Source organism: Balaenoptera borealis (genome assembly GCF_965194805.1).
Source record: "Balaenoptera borealis genome assembly, chromosome: 17".
NCBI classification, from domain to species: domain Eukaryota; kingdom Metazoa; phylum Chordata; class Mammalia; order Artiodactyla; family Balaenopteridae; genus Balaenoptera; species Balaenoptera borealis.
In genome coordinates, this window is record NC_138876.1 from 59,210,817 (window position 1) to 59,233,397 (window position 22,581).

Here is a 22,581-nt window from a genome sequence, read left to right on the forward strand (position 1 = left end):
TCCCCCACAGCTGACTCCTGCCCAGGGGTGACGTCATTTCTGTGCATGGGCACCTGTGTCTGCAGCCGCCCTGCAACCAAACACAACGACCCATCTCATGGGCTGCACGGGATTGAAATAGCTAACTCCCAGTAAACGTTTGGATCATGATGCAGCATGAGCTATTTGCTCTCTGTTATTATTATTTGGTTCCCAAGTCAGAGAATTTGTGAAGCCAGCTAGCCAAGGTTGTGGTGCTATTTACATCAGAACTTCCCAGGTGGACTCCTGGAACACGGTCCGGTGTGGCCTCCTCGGTCCCGCAGGCCGTGCATTCCATGAGCGGGATGGGGGAAGAGATCATATCAGCAGTGATTCAGCTGCTACGTGGGACCAGCTGCATATTTCAAGAAATATGTGAGCTACCAACTTACCTTCAGACTAGTCATAGCTGTAGCTCAGCCTGGCGTATCATGCCATGTACTGTCCACCCGTGCTAGCCCAGTAGAAAACAATCAATGCCATTCTTCCCTCCAAGTGTCCTGAATTTGTGAGAATAAGAAAGGTTTGCAAACCTACTTTTTAGCATATGATGGTTTTGGTGAACCTTGAAGCAGAGACTTGGCTGATTATGAGTCTCAGACATCAGTGACATTATCTTTGATCAGATTTAAGTCCCTTCCCTTCAGATGACAAAGGTGATGTTTTCCTCGACATGACACACCCTTAAAAAGGGTAACGTTTCCGGCACCCCTGGGAGAAGGATGAGGCCTCTCTCTGCTGGAGCTGATTCTGATCAGCCCTGGGGCTTCTGGTCCCCCTCACCTTGAGCTAAGGGACCTGATAGCCCACAACCTGCCATAGCCTATTTGTCATTACCAGATGGGAAGCTCTGTGAATGGCGGCCTCGGAAGATTCCCAGGACGGCCCTGTCCAATAGAACCTTCCTCCAAGATGGAAGTGTTCTGTAACTGCCCTGATAGGGTAACCACGATCCACGTGTGGCCACTGAGCCCTTGAAATGTGACTGGTACAACTGAGGAACTCGATTTTATTTCGTTTCACTTAATTTAAATCTAAGCAGCGGATTTGGGTTTTGTTGTTGTTGTTTTAATTTTTAGAAGAAGCCATGGAGGGAATTCCCTGGCGGTCCAGTGGTTAGGACTCTGCTCTCTCACTGCCGAGGGCCAGGGTTCAATCCCTGGTTGGGGAACTAAGATCCCACAAGCTGTGTGGTTTGGCAAAAATAATTAATTAATTAATTTTAAAAAATACCCCCCCCTCAAAAAAGCCGTGGATATTCCCCTCTGCCACGCAGTCTGATTCTTTTGGTGCCTTTGTTCTTGCAGCCTTCCGACAAGGAGATGTTCAGCCGTTCAGTTACCAGCCTGGCCACAGACGCACCTGCCAGCAGCGAACAGAATGGGGCACTCACCAACGGTGACAGTAAGTTCTGCAGAAATACCAGCTTTCCATGCAGGCCCCATCACCTGAGAAAGGGCTAGGGTTCAGAAAATGTAGCTCAAAAACTAGGAAATGTGTTGGTTCTTGCTCACCTTTTGTATTACTACCAGTTTTAGCCAAAAAAATCTCATTTGGATGAAAAGTTAATATCTATGAATTGGCTTCTGTGTGTCATTGCTCTAAGATTTGTGTGTGTACTAACTCATTTATGCTAACAACTATAAGATTACTATGGCTAATATTACTGCCCTGTAAGGTAGGGATTATTACTCTTCACAATTTACAAATGAGGCAACTGAAACATTGCTGCTGCAACAAATTACCACAAACTTAGTGCCTTAGAAGAACACAGGTTTATTAACTTGGAGCTCTGGAGGTCAGAGTCTGAACCGGGTCTCCCTGGGCTAAAATCAAAGTATCAGCAGGGCTGCGCTTCTTCCCCAAAGCTCTAGGGGAGAATCTAGTTCCTTGCCTGCTTCCGCTGCTAGAAGCCTCCTGCATTCCTTGGTCCTGGACTTCTCTCCATCTTCAAGTCTCTCTCCGACTCTCCTGCCTCCATCTTTCACTTACAAGGACCCTCATAGTTACACCGGGCCCACCTGGATGCCCCAGGCTCCTCCCCATCTCAAGATCAGCTGATAGTTCATCAGTATCCTTAATTCCTCCCTTGCCGTGGAGTGAAACACACTCACAGACTCCAGGGATTAGGACGTGGATGCCTTGGGGAGGGGGGGCGCATTATTCTGTCTGGCACAGACAGGTTAATAACTTGCCTAAGATGTTATGGTCAGTGCTCTGGGGATCTATAATTTGAACCCTCGATCTGACTCCTGGGTACACCCTTAGGACCACTCTGCACGCTGCCTGTTTCACGCCCAGGATGTGCTTGCTGACAAAAGTCACAGCTACGTTTCCACTCCCCAGTTTACAGAGCGCTTTCGCCTGGTGTAGCAAATCCTCCTCTTACCTCCATTTACAGACAAGGAAACTGTGGGACAGTCAGGATTGACACCGGAGGCTTCAGACTCCAGTGCCCGTTCTCTGTCCGCCGTGACACAGACATCTAAATCCAGAGGGCAAAAGTTCACCCTCTCCTTGATGATCAAGTATTTAGAACACAGTGGGTAGTGATGGTAACTTCCGACGAGTGATCCATTATCATTTTCCCCAGATACTCTTCAGGGACACTATTTCTAGTCCCCCTAAAGAGAAGTAATCTTTTTTTTTTTTTTTTTTCAGGACAAGAAGTGAGCACTTTATTTCTTCTTTCACTTATTTAGTTTTCCATGTAAAAGCATAGTGGGGTCAACCATGCATTAGACACTGTTCTGGACTCCAGGGTCTTAGAGAATCCCAGTCTAGTCAGTAAAAACAAGTGGGTTAAAAACTGTAAGTCATAAACCCACACACACAGATGTAAAGAATATATACGATATATAAGGAATATATATATTATATAAAGTAAATATATATGAATATACCAGTACAAATACATGTTTAAGTATATATTTACACTTACATACACTTATATATATAAAGAATATATAGTATATAAAGAACATACAGTGGAGAGACAGTAATTTAATAACTGGCTCACTGCAGTGTAAGTACCCAAAGGGTACTCATTGGACCTCATTGATGAATGATGTATCCCCAGCACTTCAACCATCCCTGGCACCTAGGAGGCACTCAAAAAACATTTGACAAAGGGATGACTGAATGGCTCCACGCAGTAACATTTCTGTAGCAATCTAAGAATTTCAAATACTAATTTTCTAATTTGAGGTAAAAATGTTGGTGCCGGGAGCCAATAAGATGGAAGGAAGAGCTTGAAAGAGGCACAGGGCAGGCGGACCCTTTGGGATACTGCTTTGGGCACATTTTTGCCCCATTGTTTCCATTGTCTGTCAAACAAAGTGACCTGTGAAGGGGGATGGATGGCTCCCAGGTATTCCCTCCACACAAGAGGAGGCCAGTAGGGCCGGGAGAGTGACTGCCACACACGCCCCCCCTTTGGAGCCCAGCCTCCCACAGTTTGGCCCTATGCAGTGTCACTTTCATCCTCTGGTTACTTTGGACACTGCCTACAAGAAGCCCATCAGGAGTGACAACAAATACTGTATAACTGTGACCCAAATTGATAGCCAAGACGATTTATTAAATACTGTATTGGAAAGATGTAATGGATGGCTTTAGTTTACACTGTGATTGAAATAAGAATATCCACTAACAGTCAAAACATCTGTAATTTACAGCCTCAAGTCAAATAAAAAACCAGCACCTTGATTTCACCTAACTTGACATCATCTGATTCACTGTAATAATTATGTCAGAAATTGTCTTCCTCCACTTTTAATACTCCCACTGCTTTAGTTCTTTCAGAAGACAGCACCATGACCTGCATGCAGCATTACGAGGAAGTCCAGACCTCAGCTTCAGATCTGCTGGACTCCCAGGACAGCACAGGGAAGCCAAAGTGTCATCAGAGCCGGGAGTTGCCCAGAATTCCTCCTGAGAGTGAAGTGGACACGACGCTCAATGGAGAAAGCACGGACGGGGACCAGGGTCTGGGGATGGAGGGGCCGTATGAAGTGCTCAAGGACAGTGCCTCACAAGAAAATATGGTGGAGGACTGCTTGTATGAAACCGTGAAAGAAATTAAGGAGGTGACGGCCGCCGCCCACTCGGCTCGGGGCCACAGCAGCAGGTCGAAGTCAACTTCCACTGTGAAGGAGCTTCTGGGGCCCCAGGCCAGTGGCAAAACAGACTTTGCCGAATACGCCTCTGTGGACAGAAACAAAAAGTGTCGACAAAGTGCTAATGCAGAGAGTATTCTTGGAAATCCATGTGATCCAGAAGAGGAGGCGCCACCCCCTGTCCCCATTAAACTTCTGGATGAAAATGAAAACCTTCAGGAGCAGGCAGAGAGTAAAGCAGGAGAAGAAGGAGCCGCCGAGGGGACCAGTGAAACCAACAAGGTGGGCTCCGGCACATTGGTTTCAGAGCTTTTGTCACAATTGGGCGTCTAGCTGATCCTGGGGCTTTTGCTTGCACGTTTTTCTAAGGAATACATGCTAGCACCTTCACGTGCGTTGAATGGTGGATGCTGTTTTCGTGTAAGCTGTGTTTGACTTTTTTTTCCCCCTCCAAGTAATAAAATACTGAAAGCTCATGTTTACAAACTATTTCTCTCTTGGCACCTTCCTTGGATATTTTCCAGTTTTTGCATCATGTCTAATTGGGGCAAGTATTATTTTCTTCATCTTGAAGACCAAAAACTGGAAAGACGAGACTCTTTGCCACCCATTTAGCCTCTTCCACTTGTTACCAGCCCAAGGCAGTGGGGTGATCTCCCCCCTCCCCGGGTCCCAGAAATCAGAGCACAGGAACCGGCAGAGGGGACCAGTTCACAGGTGCCACTGGGCGTATCTGATTATGTATAGACTTTTATATGAATCAAGTAAGAGATTTTATTTTGTGACAATTTCTAAATAATAATCTGTAGCTCTTAAGTGTAGCTATTCAACGGAGCTCTAAAATGTACTAACAATCCCCGAGCCTTCTCCGTGGGTGTCTCATAAGCTGATGTCTGAGCCACAGTAGCTTGGGATTCACATCTCCGGCTGTCAGCATTTCCTTGGGATTTAAACTAGCCCCTACCTTCTTTAGGCAACTGATATCTAATTTCCATTCTCTGCAGGGAAAAAAGTAGAGTTCTCTTCTCAAGTTTTGGTAGGAAGGCCAAGTAGGGGCTAGTCAGTCAATAGTAGCCTTGAAAAACTTGTGGCGTTCATGATCAAAAGGGGAGGCCTGGCTAGGGTTATATAGCTTATACCAAGGAGTCATTCTGTGTAGTCTTCTCTGAATGCATTTCAGCTTTTCGTTTTACCCATAAAGTCAGCCATTGAGAGCCTCAGTAAAGTATTTGTGAATATATTTGTAAAATGCAAAAATGCAGCCTAATTTTTTGCCCTTTGTATAACTAAAGATAATAAAACTAACGTGACATTTATGCTGCCTAAAGCAGTTAAAACTTCTTTACTTACAAGCATTTGAAAGATAAGAGAGTTGACTGTCTAACCACTGCTAAGTAAGCAATTCTCCAGATGTCACATTAGAAACTGGAAATATCCATCTGGGAAGCAGATTACCTTTCTATAGTAATACAGGAATGAATAATCCATCATCTCCATATAAACCATCCTAATTTTAAGTGATTGGGAGAACTTGAAATGTTTAATATTCATGCATTTATTTGCAAAAAGATTTTAATGAGCACCTACTATAAGCCACATGATATAGGTGCTGGGAATACACTAGTGAACAAAACATATAAATGAACAAAAATCTCTGCCCCCATGGAGCTTACATTTTAGTGAGGAGATAGAGACATAAATACGTATGTAAGTAAAGTATGTGGTATCTTAGAAGGCTTTAAAGTTTAAAGGAAAGAATTAGAACAGAACCCGGGGGATTGGGAAAGTTGGGTGGGAGCACAGTTGTGAATAGAGTGGTCAGGGTATGCCTGGCTGTGAAGGGGCATTTGAACAAAATGTTAAAGGAAGTGAGACAGTGAGTTGGTACACATTTTGGGGGGGCAGAGCAAATGAAGTAGAGGGAATGGCCAGTGTGAAGGTCCTGAGGCCAGAGCAGGCCCGGCCTCTCCAGGAAAGAGGAAGGGGTGGGCGTGGCTGGAGAGGGGAGAGCAACGCTAAGAGGAGTAGGAAGAAAGGTAAGCAGGGCCCCAACCCTGTATGGCCTCGGCTTATAATCTGAATACAGTGTGGTCACTCGAAAGCCTTGAGTAGAAGCATGGCTTAATCTGGGTCTGGAAAGGATCCCTCTGATGGAGCTGAAATTCACCTATGAAGAATGGAAGCAAGGAGACCAATTGGGTAGCCATTCTAATAAGCAAGACAAGAAACAGGGTGGCTCGGATCAGGGCAGGAGCAGCAGAAGTAACGAGAGACACTAAACTAGTGCCAGGAGATTTGTTGATAGACCAGATGTGGATGAAAGAAAGAGGAAGCAACGAGTCCAGGGTTTGGCCTGAGCCACTGGAAGGATGGAATTGCCATTAACTGAAGTAGAAAGGACCGTAGGCAGAGCAGATTTGGGAGGAAACTTGGGTGTTCAGGGCTGGACATATTGGTTTGAGATAGATATTGGTCATCCAAGTAGAGATGTCAGAGAACAGCTGGATGGAGGGACAGGTTTACGAGGAAGGGCCTGGGCTGGGTTTGTACATTTAGAAGTCAGCAGCAGACATTTGTTTTCAAAGCTGACATCAGATGAGATCACTGCATGAGTACGTGTGAATGGGACCTAGAAGAGTTCCAAGGAAACCGGTCCAGGAAAGAAAAGGAACCAGCAGAAGAGAGCAAAATAGGAGAGAAAAACAGAAAAGTACAGTGTCCTAGAAGCCAAGGGCAAACTTTCAGGGAGGAAGGAGTGACCCCTGCATCAGATGCAGCAGGTGGGTCAGGAGAGATCAGTTACACGGTAGACATCAGTGTCCTTGACGAGAGCAGTTTCACTGAAGTGAAGAGGCAGAAACTGGACTGAAATGGGTTTAGAGAGAGAATAGGAAGAGAAAAGTTATTTGAGTGACTTTTTTAGACAGCTCTCTTAAGAGGTTTTACTATAAAGGAAGGAGTAATAGAACTGGAAGAAGGGTGGATTGGTTTTGTTTTTAGAATAAATAGCCTGTTTTTACATGGGTGGGGATGACTCCACAGAGAGGGGAAAGCTGATGATGTGGACAGAATGGGAGAGATGCTGGAGCTTATATCCATGAGTGGGTGTGAGGGGTCAGAATCTAGTGCACAGGAGGAAGGGATCACCTTATAAGGAGAAGCATGGAAAGTTCATCTGTGGCAACTGACAGGAAGGAAGATGCATGAACGCAGAGACTGGGGGCAGGTGGGAGAGGCAAAAGTTTATAGAAATTTCTCTTGTTTCCTTCACTTTTCTCAAGGTCCTCAGCTAAGGATGAGGATGGGTGAGGAGGTGTTGGGAGTTTGGGAAGAGAGGGCAAGATGTGAAGTAGGGAGCTAGGAGACCAGGGACCAGGTGATAGAAGGATTCAGAGCAGCATTAAGGACTCACTTGAGGGATGAGTTCACCAGTGACCAGGAAGGGAGTGGAGTATTTAAAGTATGACAGTGGAGTTTGACAGGGCAGAAAGAAAGGACGCCAAGGAGAAGTGACACACGGAAAAAAGTTTTGCAGGATTGTAGGAACTGGGTTATGGGAGGAGTGAGCTTGATCGAGGAGTGCTGGTCTGAAGGGGATTGCAAGGAGATGGGATGATGGGGTGGCTGTTTAGGGTAAGAGAAGTCCGAGGTGTAGCTGGGAGAGTGAGGAGTGAGGTCGGGGGGACGACATGGTCGGGGCAGGGAGGTCAGGGATCTGGGGCAGGCTTGGAAGAATCCGTGTTTGTTGCAGTCAGCAAGAATTCAGGCAGGAGATGCGTTAGAGACAGAATCAGTGAACCAGGAAACAAAATCATTGAGAAATGAGGCAGGGAGCAAGCCACAAAACGTGAGCTGATTTCCCCACTAGCTGTGAAAAGTTTCCAGATGACTTAAGAATCTTCCTGATGGCTCAGGCAAACTGTAGAAATATAAAATTCAGGCATTTGATAAAGAAACCATGTTTTTTTCTTAATCAGTCTTTCCATCTTTCATTGATGATCAATCTTTCAGTGACAATTAGGAATTGAAACAGTAGTCTACATAACTGTTTGTTTTATTTGTACCTACGGATTCAAATAAAAAATCAGAAGAAGTTTCTCTAAGTGTAATACTACTGGGTATGCAAAAAACATACTTTTTACATGTTTATTCTTCAGGTGCTTTACATAATTTCTTGGTAAAAAATAATTTCTTCTCTAAAAATCATTTGAAAACATTTTTGTATATAGATGGATCAAAGCATATGTACAAGAAAGGTTAGATTATTGATTTCAAACTCCCTTCTCTTGGTTTATGTTTCTTCTAACAGAGATTTAGTTCGTTGTCATACAAGTCCCGGGAAGAAGACCCAACTCTCACAGAAGAAGAGGTGAGTTTTGTTAGTTTTTAAATAACCAGAAAGCTCATGTAATAGAGAATAGCACCTCCTTCCTTGAGTAAATGCACTGTCATGTTACCCTTTGTCTGAGAAAGCTAAAGGACCCTCTTAAGCATATGGTTGGAGATCAGGGTTTGGGGATGTTGGCTTTATAATGGCTCAGAGAGAGTGACCGGCAGATGGTAAGACAAGAAAGAGGACATGATGAACAGGTCAGCTAAGTAAAGAAAACTCAGTAGGGAAGAAGGAGCAGACAGAAATAGAAAGGGGAGGGGAGAAAAGAGGAATGAGAAGAGAGAAATGTTAAGTGTGGGAGCTTTAATCAGTCAGGAAGTCCCCTTTAGAAGGAAGTTAAAAGTGGGTTGGAAAATACAGGAAATTGGAGCAGGTGGGTGTAGAGAATGTGCTCCAGGCTGGGAGACAGAGGGAGAAGGGCTTAGGAATTTGGGAGGCTGAGAGCAGGGAACTTCAGGAAGTACACGTCCAGCTTGGAAGTAGAGTCAGACATGGCCACCAGCAAGAAAGGATGATATATTCTCCCAAGCACCAGGGCTAAAGATTCACTGGTTAAACTTTCAGTGAGCATTAAAATTGTAAAAGCCAGTATTTATTGTGTTATTATGTCAAGCTAGACTCAGAGAGAGCTGAACACCTTAATTTATCTAGCTACATATAGCCTCTTTCTGGAAAGCCTAGCTTAGTAAATTTTGTACATGTACAAAAGCAATGTACATATGCTGGTACATCACCTCCCATATAGGACTCTGAGTATTAAAATATGAAGCTAGACTACAATCCCACATTGAAAGTTGAAGGAGCAGAAGTGCTTTCCTTAGGTGATGTTGCCCAAGCCCCTCCATGTTTCCTGCTCCACGGAATGGACCTGCCATCTATCCACCAGGTTGCACAAGCCAAAAGCCTGGGGTCATCCTTAACACCCCATTTTCCTCACTGTCCTCAGATGCAGTCAGTAACAAGTCCCTTCAGTTCCACCTCCAAAGTAACTTTCATGCACCCCCCCGACCCCTCTCCATCTCCACTGGGCCCTCCTCCCCTCATGAGACTAAGGCAGGACCCTCCTACCAGGGCCTGTGGCAGCTCCTTTGCCTCCTCCAGCGTTTTTCACTGTCCCGGAGCCATCCCATTTGGTATAAGAAATATGGGAATTCCCTGGTGGTCCAGTGGTTAGGACTCTGTGCTTTCACTGCCGAAGGCGCAGGTTCAATCCCTGATCAGGGAACTAAGATCCCACAAGCCGTGCGGCCAAAAAAAAAGGGGGGGGGGAGAAAATAGAATATAAAAGATTTGGAAACTAATCCTTTAAAATAAATTGAGACAGTAAAATTTTAAGTTACTTTTCTTCTTATCTTACATTTGTTTGTGGCTTTTGAAAATAGGACCTTGTTATACTGATGAATGTTTAACATAGAATAAAGACCTATGATTCCTGTATATTCATTTTAGGAAGAAGATTTAGAAAAAATAAATATGGAAATCATTTATTTTTATATTCATGTAATATAATGTTAGACAGTCCAGACTGAAACTGAGACCTGAATTTTAAGTACTATTATCCCAATTTAACAGAATGATGGGGGAAGGGTTGAATATAAAAAGAGAAATGGGGAAAATGGAGTAATTTATGAGACCATAATAACAATTTACAGACTGAATAATAATGATGAAAGATTTTAAAGAGAAAAATTGCAAAGCTAAATAGCAAGGGGGCTTGAAGAGAAACCTTTTATTTATACAAAATAAAAATAATAGTCGTAGGAGACAGATATTCAAAAGGAATATTAGAAGACTTGAGAAACGTTGATAAGAGTTCAAATTTCAAATGACATCTTCTGCACATTTGGTTCATGCTCAGAGATAATATTAAGTTGTAAGTTAATGAAAGAGCCTACAATTAAAAAAAAAAAAAAGATTATAAAGACCAAGAAGACCCAAGTACTTACAAAGAGTGGGGGGCATTAATGGCAGGGACCATGGGGAAGAAAGTAGGGAAGAGAAACAGAAATGGTGGAGAGGGGTCAACTCTCATTACTCTCACAGGTAAAGGTGTGTTTGTCCTCCTGATGTTACCCCTGAAGGTGAGGAATAAATGTCTAGGATGCTGGTTCCCTTCATCACTGTCATCCATGACTTACCCCTTTATAATCTGTCCACATTTTTGGCTTGGAACACCTTATAAATAAAAAGTTCCATATGTTTGTACCTCCCTATGAAAAGCAGAGGATTTTTTTTTTTTAATTCTTCCTAAATGGAAAGAAATTCTAATTCTTCATTTTGAGAGTAATATTTTCCCTAAAACCTCTAAGGTGAGAATGTTAATTTAACAGTCCTGAAAATGGTCAGATCAACAGGGCAAGAGTTTCCCAAAGATTATTTCTCTGACTCAAAACCTTTGGCTTGTCAAGGCCTGGCAAATCTGAGCCACCAGCCTGTAGTGAAAAGTCCTCATGCAAATGACCAGTTAACATGCGGCAGGCGTGTCTTAAGAAGCTTTGGAGGCCAGCTGGAAGCTTCCTGCACAGTATGTGAGACGTGTGAGAACAGGACATCTCTCCCTGTACTTGCAAAGCCAAGCATCTGTCAGGAAGTATGTTCATTTATTTCCTGGGTGTTTGAATAAATCAATCGCTGTGGCAAAGATAAATACAGGTAATGAAGGATATTCTTACCTATTTCCAAACATGATTTCTAACAATAAAACAATACCTCCCAAATCCCTTAATCAGTCCATTTACTCTATCATCCATTTTTCTATCAAAGAAAATGAAATCTCTCCTGATATTTGTGGCTACATGAGGTACATTAGTGAGACTGAGTAGGTGTGCTTGGAAAATAGCCCGCTCTTCCCATAGGAAAGAGCATCCCATAAGTTGATTGTCTCCTAGTTTTATTTCTGAGTTGGCTGGTTTCAAATAAGAATGAATTTTCCCACTGTAGAAAATGTAGCCCCGTCTGTAAATGTATATTTAACCAATAGTATGCAATGAAGTAAAAAAAAAAAAAAAAAAAAGTGGAAAACGATACTCGGACAGATATAGGTATATGACCAACCAGAATCCAGGAACTACTCTTCAGATCTTTGTGATGCAGGAAGAGTGGATCAGACAGTCTAGTTCAGTGGTTCTCACACTTTAGTGGACATCAGAATCAGCCCATCTGGGACTCCCCCACCAGAGTTTGTGACTCAGTGGTTCTGGGGTGGTGCCCCACAGTTTGCCTTTCCAATAAATGTCCAGATCCTGCTGCTGCTGGTTTGAATCTCACCCTTTTGAGAATCACTGGTCTAATACGTGTTTTTTACCCTTTTTCGTGAAGCAGTCAAACCTTTTTTGCAGGTGAAATATCATTCTGATAAAGAAATCAAATAAAACCTGATCTGTGGTCAGGTCCTGGGGGTCTTGAGCTGCCCACTCCACCTGCTCTCCTAAAAGCCCTCAGGAGACCCAGAGAGGACCTGGTTTTCATAGAATTATGCTACTTACAAAGTTGTAGATAACACATGTAATTGTCCTGTAGTTACGTACTCCAGGATTAGCACAGATAATGAAGAACCCATTTTTGGGTATGCAGTCAAAGGAAGTGAAACCTCTGTCTTGAAGAGATATCTGTACACCCATGTTCATTGCAGCATTATTCACGACAGCCAAGTCATGGAAACAACCCACGTGTCCATCAAGGGATGAATGGATAAAGAAAATGTAATTTTATACACACACACATACGTACGTAATGGAATAGTATTCAGCTGTAAAGAAGAAGAAAATCCTGCCACTTGCAGCAACATAGATGGACTTGGAGGGCATTATGCTAAGTCAAATAAGTCAGACAGAGAAAGACAAATACTGTATGTTCTCACATATATGTGGAATCTAAAAAAGCCAAACTCATAGACATAGAGTAGAATGGTGGTTGCCACAGGCTGGGGACTGGGGGAAATGGGGAGATGTTAGTCAAAGGGTCAAACTTCCATCCATAATAAGTTCTGGGGATATAATGTACAGCATGGTGACTAGAATTAACAATACTGTATTATATACTTGAAAGCTGTTAAGAGAATAGAACTTAAATATTATAACTACACACCAAAAAAATGGCAATTAAGATAATGGAGTTGTTAACTAACCTTATTGTGGTAATCATTTCACAATATGTGTATCAAATCATCCTATTGCGCACCTTAAACTTATATGTGTTGTGTGTCAATAATATCTCAATAAAGTCTTAAAGGGACACACACACACCCCCATAGTCCTAAAAATCTAGCTTATCACTAAAAAGGGGGAGGGAGAAATCAAGCTTGAAACATGTTTATTCACTTCACCCTTTGTTTTCTAGATCTCGGCAATGTATTCATCAGTGCATAAAAAAGGACAGCCAGGGAACAAATCAGGACAGTCACTTAAAGCACCAGAGTCCACCTATACCTCCATCCAAGGAGCCGCTCCGAGGTCGCCCTCTTCCTGTAACGATCTCTATGCTACTCTTAAAGACTTTGAGAAAATTCCCAACAGCGTCAGCACTCTTCCAGCAGCAGGGAGGCCCAGCGGCGAGGAGCCCGAGCCAGATTACGAAGCCATACAGACTCTAAACAGAGAGGAAGAGAAGGCTGCCCCAGAGACCAACAGCCACCAGGGCCTTTTCCCCAAGGAGAATGACTACGAGAGCATCGGGGACCTGCAGCAATGCCGAGACATCACCAGGCTCTAGCAGCCCGGGAGACAGCCCAGCCAGCATAGGACCGGCCGGCGCTGCTGCAGAGACAAGAAGCGGTGTCAACCACGCTTCATATGCTGCTTTCGGAAATGGAAGGTGACTGGAGGTGCCGAAACTGCTTCTCAGTTTGGGGAACAGTGAGGCACACACCGTACTGCCAGGGCACTGGCACACCCAAGCACACTTCCCTCATATACCCACACCCTCTGGAAGGATCCCAGCTGTCAGTGGTCTCACCCTCTTTGTGAAGAAAGCCACCCAGCAAGGAAGAACAGCACTCATCAAAAATCACAGCTGACCTGCCTGAAACACTGCCACTCACAGGAGCCGGCTTTCTCTCCCTCTCTCCCCTTTCTGCTGCCTGCTACTAATGGTAAAATGAATGGCTTTCTTCCCCTTGAAATCTTCCGATTTATCATGGTTCATTCCAAGGATATTCTCCCACCAGCCTGGCCTTTGCCTTCAACGTGGGTGTTTTTCGATGGTAAGAAATTGTGGTTGCTGCTTTCCTGCCGCTCCCCAGTCCCCTTCCAGCAGCTGCCCCTGGGAACCGGGCCCGGCCGGTGGGTAAGGTTGGAGATGCCCCTGGAGCTTCTTAGCTCTTTATTCCTTCCGATTTGGGCAGTCCATGTCAGCAGCCTCTCCCAAAGTACTTGAAGTCATTGTTAGATGCTTTATTTTATTTTTATAGTCAAAATGGTTTTTTCCCCAGTATTTGAAACTCTTCAGAGCCTTTTCAGTATTTTCAATGAATATCGCGGTACTTCCATACTTCTTTTAGCCCAGAGCTCATTCCTCCAAAACAGAGAGCCTTAATCTCTATGTTGGGACACAGACCACGTGTTTGGATGGCAGCCACGGCTTCCATTTCCCAAGGGCTGTGAACTTGAATGTGTATTTCTGATGATCCCCGCTGCCACACCGGCCGTGCGGGATTTCATACACGAACTGCTCCCCTAAGGTAATCTATCTGAGATTAAAATATAAACATTTATTTTTGTTATATAAATTTATAAGGTATTTTATGTTTAACGCCTAATTTCTAGAAAGTGCCAGATAAAATGTATATTAACTATTTTGATTTGATGTACAATGATTTGTATTCTCATTTTGAAAAGACACCATAAAGCACATAAGCTGGATAATTATGAGTAGTTGTTACCTTTTTTCTAACCAAGTGTTGAAAACACTGAAGGTTTTTAAAGACTTGACTTTTCAAATGGTACTTGGAGCTCCTGGTCAAATCATCTGGCTCGCTGGAGAAATAAGTGGAATAAACATAAATGATCATTTTCAATGGTTTGTGGTGGGAAGTACTGAAATATTTGACATGGTAAAAATGGAAGGAGGAACAAGATATGACTAGAGATGACTGTGAACAATTAACCTCAAGAAGGTATTATAATTTCATTAAGTTTTAGCTACTTTTTTAAGAAGAAGGTGATGAATTCTGCAGCCTGGTGCTTGCAAATGTAAATTGCCTATTGGGACTTTTTTTCCCCCTTCATTTTACAAAAATCAGTTGCTGAAATTACTCAGATTGAGAGCTCAGCCTGGTTTGAATTTAATCATCTCTCTAGATTTTATAAGGCCAACATTGGGAAGCTTGTTCACTTTTCATTTTAAAATGAACCTGGTTGAAGTGCTATTATGCAGTGTGGGCTACAGAAAAGGAGCTTTTCCTACACTGCTAAAGAAAAATAAAAAGAGGCAATTATTCTGTACTGCTGTGACATCTGTGACTTTTCAGATTGAATAATCTTGCTGTTTTCACTCATTATGATAAAGAATGCAATTGGGAGGGTGAAGCATCTTGAAAATTGTAGGGACCAGCTCCCGGGCATGTTTTTTCCATTCCTTGCATTCATGGCTTGATTTTTGTGACTGCTCTGTAATATGTTTCTGAAATTGTAAAGTAGCTCGGTTGGGGTAAATTGGTTGGTTGTCGTTATTTTTCAGTCAGCCTGGTCTCTCCCATGAAGACTTCATGTGTATAAGCACAATCATCATTGATCAAAAGATCATGGCAGAATAACCTTGGATTAGGGAGAAGTTTATCTGGAAGGTGCAAGGCCCCATGCTCTCTGAATTCACATCCTTTGTAAGCACTGGTTCGCCCAGTGCGTCTCATTGCTTAGTATGAATGAGTTTGACCCGACAATCTTGACTTTGTGGGGTTGCTTTGTACCTGGTGACAGCCGTGTCACACTGCACACCTAGCATTGTGCATGCTGCAGGCTTGTCCCTTAGCAGCCCCTGGCTGCTCAAAAGTTGTAATTCATGATGTCTTACTTATTGCCAGGGAAGTGGGTATGATCTCTAAAGGGTAAAACCATTTCTAGGTAGAGAAGCTCTTTATAAATAGTCATATCATCTTGAAATTTCATTATCAGAATCCCCCCAGCAGTTTCAAAACCAAACCTTATGGCCATAAAGTATGCAATGAAATATCTCTCTTGACTTGAAAACCTGTGCTAAGAATAAGTTGTGATGTAAAGTATTAAAAGGAACTCTAAGGTCCTCCAGAACAAATCCTAAAAGAATAAGTGATAGCACAGTCCATGAGTGTCGGGGGGAGGGAGAAGCAGAATAAACTTCAGGAGATGGCTCTGCTCTTTAGAACACTGGGTAACTTACTGAAGTATATTTATTGATGTAGCATCACAGTTTGGACCCTAAAGTACAGTATTTCATAAACTTCATCCCTTTTTACTTTATTTGTTGAAAGTTTGTGCTAGAATCTTTGAGTTGGAAGCCTATGGCTTCTTTTTTAAAAAATGTCATCTTGAATTAAATGCTACATAGTTTAAATATATGAAAGGATATTATAAAAAAAAAAAAAGAGTTTACTATATCTTTAAAATTTTGACACCCATATTATGTATGCATTCAACTATAATAACCTAGGTAGGTGAAATTATACAAAAAGATAAAAATAAGTTTTAGGAAATTTTTTTCGTCATATAAATGAGAATTATAAACCTATCTTGCCTAAAAGTAGTATCTTTGTTTTTATTCAGATATTTTGAAAGTTTTGAAGAATTTTTTTGTGCTGCTTTTACTATTTCTCAAATATTGTCAGCAGGGAACTGTAACCTGTTTTATGTGAAATGTTTGAGGAAATCTTAAATTCTAGAAGAAAGTAATTTTTGCAAATATGTTTGCGGCAAATTTTTTTTCCTGCCCTGCATTAAATTACATCGTTAGGGCTATTAAAGCTTTTGAGGGTACCACTCTTTGTGGGAAAAAGGCTAATTACTGATTTCTCTGCCCTTAAAATCCAAGAGTTAATTCTAATTGAGTGCTAAATTAACAATAAGTAAACACAAAGAATTGAAATTTAACCTCAGCATGTCACTAGATCTGTTTCTCATATTTGATTTTCATTTTTCGAATTAGAGCATTTACTTACTTTTACCAGTAACTATATAAAAAATATATATATATGTTGTATATATATGATGTTGTATATATATATATGATACACACACACATCCATATATATACACATGTATATATATAAAGTCGCTCTGGTGCTTAATTAATTAGGATACATCCTGTCATTTATTTTGAGTGTTTATCCTACTAGTGTAATGACTATTGTCATAAAAGCAGAAAAGAAGAAACAGTTCTCCAATCATTTTCATTTGGTAATTACAGGAAAACCATCTTAAGTTGCCCTCATTGCATTTTTCTAGTTAATGAATTCAGATTTTAAATTAGGTCCATCATTCTCTTAGCTGAAAAACAGTGGTACGTTTAAATAGTTTTATTCATGCGACTCCCTACATATTCCACCTGACAAAAGGAAATGAAAATAGGTGTCCTCTTCAGACAGGCGTTTGAGGACAGATTTGGCCGAAGGCAACAAGAGCCCCGTGAGCCAGGATGGCGCCATGGCCAGGTAACCTGCCCACCGGGGGGCAGAAGCAGGGACCTGTTATTACATGAGGTCATTTTATTTCACTGTCTTCAAAAACCATGAGATTTTAGCACAGAATCAACAGGCAGTGTTGGAGGATGAGCCACTCTGAGATGGTGATGTAACATGGCTAGAATCCCAGAGCCTCAGTTCAAGACTGACTTAGGATTTTGTAAATGAGTAATTGCTCCTTGTAATAGTTGCCATGAGTCCATGTGTTCTAGTGATGCCGTTCTTCTGAAAGTGTTGATTTCTGGTACCCGGCTAGCTTAGCTTTGGCTGCGGGAAGCACAGTAGGTACCGATGGTTATTTCCTGGAAATCTTGACAGGCTTATTGTACTGTGTAACTGGGAAAAGTTAAAGTGTAATGTTTGGTGTTAATAAGTGACCGATGTGAAAGTAAGAACATGTGTCTATAATATCAAATATGGCTTTATTTGCAGTGAAGTCTAAATTTCTTGTCCTGTAGTAGTATTTTCTTGCTCTGTGTTGTACCTTTTCTTAAATACATTATTCCTGACAGTATCATTAGATGAGTTGTATACACTTAGAAAGTGTTTGACTAGAAGAGATCAGTCCAGAAACTGTTAAATTAGTCTTCATCTGGAATCACCAAAGTAAATTAAATGAAATCATGGTCCAGAAGAGAACAAACATTCATAAAGGGGTTTTTTTTTTTCCTACTGCTCATTTTAAAGTTGTATTTACATCCAGTCTCTGATATTTATAAAGTATTTCATTGTTTTTCCAGGTTCTTCTTCTATTTAACTAGGAAATAGTAGTTCAGATTTTTCTTAATGCCAGATGAAATGAGAAATACAATTTTTGCTTAAGAAAAGGCAATTCTTTTAAAAGCATTCAATTTGGTAATCATTTATCTTAATGCAGTTAGATTTGACTTTTCTTTGCTCGCCACTTATATACTGTGGGTGTTTTTTAAAAACGTATTGTGCTCTGTCTCAGATCACCTTGTGTAATGGATTGTAAAGGTTGGTAATTGTCATTCCTCAGACTTCTGTATATTAAATTGGCAACAGTAAAATATTTTAATGTCATTACCTCTTAAACATTGCATTGTATTAACACACCTCATGTTTTCAGGGGGAGTTTGAAATATAACTAAACAAATAGGAATTTGCATTTCACTGTGCGTGCATTTTTTTCCTCATAAAAATAGTTTCCCAAAAAAGTGACATATTATCTGTTAGGTGGTCCCAATCACGTTCTAAGTACCCCTGTTACTCAAAAATAATTCATGACAGTTAGCCTCATTGTGACTCATTGTCTCAAAAAGGTCTTTGGAATGGTCAAATTGTCCAATTCACAAAAGAGTGGGAAAGTTGTATTCAATATTGGGAACGTTTAAACCTTCTGTCACCTTGCATAGCACCACCCCGGCCCCTCTGTGTCTGCTACTCCCAGGACATTCCATTCCCTCTTTTCTAATACCAGTTACAATCTTCAGTATCACAGACCCGGCCTGGCAGCATGGTACTGTTTCCCAGCACCTCCTGGCACGAAGACAGCTCTGCCCAGCTCACGTTTTCCAGCGTCATGGGCTATCTCGATAAGGCACAGATCCACCTGGGGAAGCAGATGCTGGGTGTTACTTGCCATGAACTTTGCTAAACCATGTTCACTCTTGCCCACATCTTTCGTGAGAATGGTTGGCGCTAAGGAGCCATGGAGAAGAACTTTTTAAGAATTCTGTTGAGGACTCAGACTCACAGATGCAGAAAAATGAGCCCTGCGCTCTAACCAGGTGAGCTCACGGACCCCCTACAAGGTGTTGAGATTGAAGGGAAATCCCTGGAACAGCAGACCAATAGCTACCCATAAAGTAGAAGGGCACTGATTATTTTGAGAGGAAAAAAAAAAAAAAACCTCTTTCCTGTAAGAATTAATCACTTCTAAAGTAAATTATGTGTAACATTTCTTAGCCATGTAGCTATTGCACCCCACCCCCTGAGATAGTGCTTATGAGTTATGTGAGTTATAGCTAGTTTGAGCTCCTCTCCAGGTCTCAAGGAAATGAGAATGTTCAAGCATCGAACTCTGGAGTTACCAGATGTTGAACATAACTTGACCATGTATAGGCAAAATCCCTGATGTTTGGTGATGTTAGGTGATCCAGTGGCTGAGGGTCTCGCATTCTGCACACCTGAGGATCCAGGATGTGTTTAGTTTTGATTTTTTTAACCTTCACTCTCATCATAGCTTATTTGAATGGGTATTCTAGAGTGTAATCTTTTTTTCCAAATTAACAACAGATATCTGTTCATTCTCATTATACATTTTTTTTTAAGGAATTCCTTTATTTTTATTTTTTATTTATTTATTTTTGGCTGTGTTGGGTCTTCGTTTCTGTGCAAGGGCTTTCTCTAGTTGCGGCGAGCGGGGGCCACTCTACATCGCGGTGCGCGGGCCTCTCACTGTCACGGCCTCTCTTGTTGCGGAGCACAGGCTCCAGACGCGCAGGCTCAGTAATTGTGGCTCACGGGCCCAGTTGCTCCGCGGCATGTGGCATCTTCCCAGACCAGGGCTCGAACCCGTGTCCCCTGCATTAGCAGGCAGGTTCTCAACCACTGCGCCACCAGGGAAGCCCTATACATTTACTTCTTAAAAGCCTATCTAGTATACCAGTTAGGCACCCTTCACAGGACAGTTAAGGCTAAAACAGACAGACCAGTCTTGGCCCCTGGAGCCTGCATTTCAGAACAGACTTGTTGCAATGTCTGGTTTTATTTTATTTTGTTTTGTTTGTTTTTTTAACTCAACAAGTGGGAAACCATGAGTGTAAACAAACTCTGTCCTTTTCCTTTTTTAAACTTAAGGAGAAAAAGAAATGTAATTTTAGCTCCTCGTTTAGGTAGTAAAGGCTTCCCTGACAGACAGCAGTGCCTTTCCCTAGGCGAAGAGACTAGAACCAAAGGCCTAAGTCGGTCTTTGAACATTCCTTTGACAAGTTTTTATGTAGTTTTAATGTCAAACCCATAGATGAACCTGACATGATGATCATGACCCATCCAGTAAGTGTGCTTGCTTTTTTCACATTCATCTTTTTAAATATAAGCTTCTCTGTTTTTCCTGGAGCCATGCTTGAAACTTAACTCCTGTGGGCCACTGCACAGCTGCCTCCTGATGTCCTGGCGATTTGGTGGCACCATCAGCAGTGCTTTGCTCTCAGGGAGAAGCTCGTGGAACATGTTGGGGAAGTTGAATTTTACATCCACGTCAACAGGCGTTTCAAAGAGTCCTGTATGCCTCAGATTTTTGACACTTTTTAAAAATTTTTCTGTATTTTTTTCTGAGTACCAACTACATATTTGATTCTCAGGAGGTGGGTAGGGCAGGAATTAGAAGTAAAATTTGAACTAAGTGATGTGGGAAAGACTTCCTGCCCCTGTGTGTGTGACTCTGGAAAATGTTTTATTCCAATGCCCTACCTACCACTCTGAGTCTCTTGAGAAGCACACTGTAAATGTATATAAGATTAAGAAAGAATATCTCAAAGACTTAAATTATTGTTTAGGTATTTTCTTCTTTGTAAACTCAGGAATAAACCTGGTTTGTGCATGGCATAATATGGCTACTAAAGCTATAATCTGTAGGTAGCTAGGTGCATTCTTTCAAATATGTTTCATTCTAACTTTTTTTAAAACTGGGGAAAGAAACTCCTAGTAATGAAAAAACAAAACCAACAAGAGACTTCCATAAACTCTTTCTAGAAGAACATAGCATCAGTCTGACATCTGCCCCAGAGTGTTTGTTTCTTGCCTATAGTATTTCAACAATTTTTATGGGAGAAAAAAATGCACGTTTTTATGTCTTGGAAAAATGAAGTATTGAATTAAATTCTCAGAGGGGACAATTTAGTTTAAAGAGAAGCATTGGTTTTGGAGATGAACTCATGGCTCCGTGGTCCCCGTTCCAGCATTGACTTTACTGTGTGACCTTGAGCAAATGATTAACTACTCTGTGCCTCAGTTTCTCCATATACAAAATGGGGATAATGATACCAACCATTGCCTACCTCATAGGGATGTTATGGGGACAAATGAGATAATATAAATACAAATGCTTTGAATTCTGTAAGAAAGGTGCTATATAAGTTGAAATTGTGTTGTTTTTAATGATTCAATTATTAATTATGTTTAGGGTTTAAATAATAGCAATACTGTTAGTCATGGTAAGAATAATTTTCAACTTGATGCATATTTACAATTCTCTTCTGTGGCCAGATCGTGATCATTTATCCAGTAATGGTACCTAGGGAACTGAAATGGATATTTGTTTTCTGTGTATTTCTGCCCATAGTATTTCTATGCTGAATGTTCCCAAAAGGCTGGAGTTCAACTTGTCATATCTTACAGTTTACATGTAATGAACCTTACTCAAGCTGTATATAAAAGTATAATTACATGTAAATAGCAGGTACATTGTAATTAAAGGCACTTATCAACTTGTCTTTGTTCTTTTTTAATTGCAATAAAGTTCAGTTTTACATAAAAGCTTGTTAAAATTCATTTACTATTTGGGAAGATCAAGAATGGCTAATTTACATGCCCTTAGGGCATCAGCAGGGTTTAAGGGTTTTGACAACCAACTCACCACCTGGCAGGAAGGAGGTCGTGCCTGACGAGCAGGCTGTGGAGTGGACTGATTAGAGTCACAGACTCTGCAGAAAAGGACCTGCGTTTGAGTCCCAGCCCCGTGGTGACTTTGAGGAAGCTGTGGGACCTCTCTGTGCCCCTGTTTCCACCTAAGAAGTGAGGGATCATAGTATAGAACCTACTAACAAGGTCGTCTTGGTCATCCCCAGTGAGGTACTGAGCATGGAACTGGAAGATGCTAAATGGTCTGTAAATGCTAACAGACCCTTTTCACAAGCCTGGGAAAATGTTGGTCACATCTACCCACTGGGCCAGCCATTCCTGTGAAGAAATGCAAGCTGAGAGCAAATAATGCCCCAGGCCATGAGCAGAGCCATAACCCAGCAGGAGGTCTCAGAGCAAATGGCTTTGGTTAGCATCTGACCCTGGTTGCCCCTTTCCTAATCACCAAAGACAGACCTGGAGGCCAAATGGTGAAGCAAGGGAAGGCTCTCTTTGGCATGCTCCTGTATCATTTGTGTTTGTGCCCCTCAACTCCAGGATACCCCCAAACCCACAAATTTCCTCTTATAAGACCCCCCGGACCTGACACCCACCCCCAGGGCCTTTCCCATGCTCCCTTCTTCGGCCCCATCACATCTGTGCAATTATAAGTACTTTCCCTGTTCCAAATTTGCCCTGGACTGACCTGCTTATTTCTAAGGAACCAAGGCCTCCCTGTACAGTAGGTTACTATCCTCACTTACTCCTAGACTGTGGACAGTTTAAGGAGTTTGCTTCCCGTCACAGTCTTGAGC

At 41.9% G+C, this 22,581-nt stretch overlaps 1 protein-coding gene across 10 annotated transcripts in view; it reads left to right on the forward strand.

The window, feature by feature from the left end:
• The window catches only part of PAG1 (phosphoprotein membrane anchor with glycosphingolipid microdomains 1), a 141,753-nt gene extending 119,621 nt beyond the window's left edge, over positions 1 to 22,132 (forward strand). For 6 of the 10 annotated variants that reach the window (XM_082363511.1, XM_082363512.1, XM_082363513.1 and 3 more), the window contains 4 exons: positions 1,329 to 1,425; positions 3,817 to 4,421; positions 8,449 to 8,508; positions 12,871 to 14,376. In XM_082363511.1, the coding sequence (XP_082219637.1) occupies positions 1,329 to 1,425; positions 3,817 to 4,421; positions 8,449 to 8,508; positions 12,871 to 13,242 (1,134 nt within the window). In that variant the 3' untranslated portion in view covers positions 13,243 to 14,376. Of the gene's footprint in view, positions 1 to 1,328; positions 1,426 to 3,816; positions 4,560 to 8,448; positions 8,509 to 12,870; positions 14,377 to 18,636 lie in introns of those variants that run through there. The other 4 variants (XR_014236378.1, XR_014236379.1, XM_082363510.1 and 1 more) reach the window with 4 other exon arrangements.
• Positions 22,133 to 22,581: the final 449 nt, after the last annotated feature.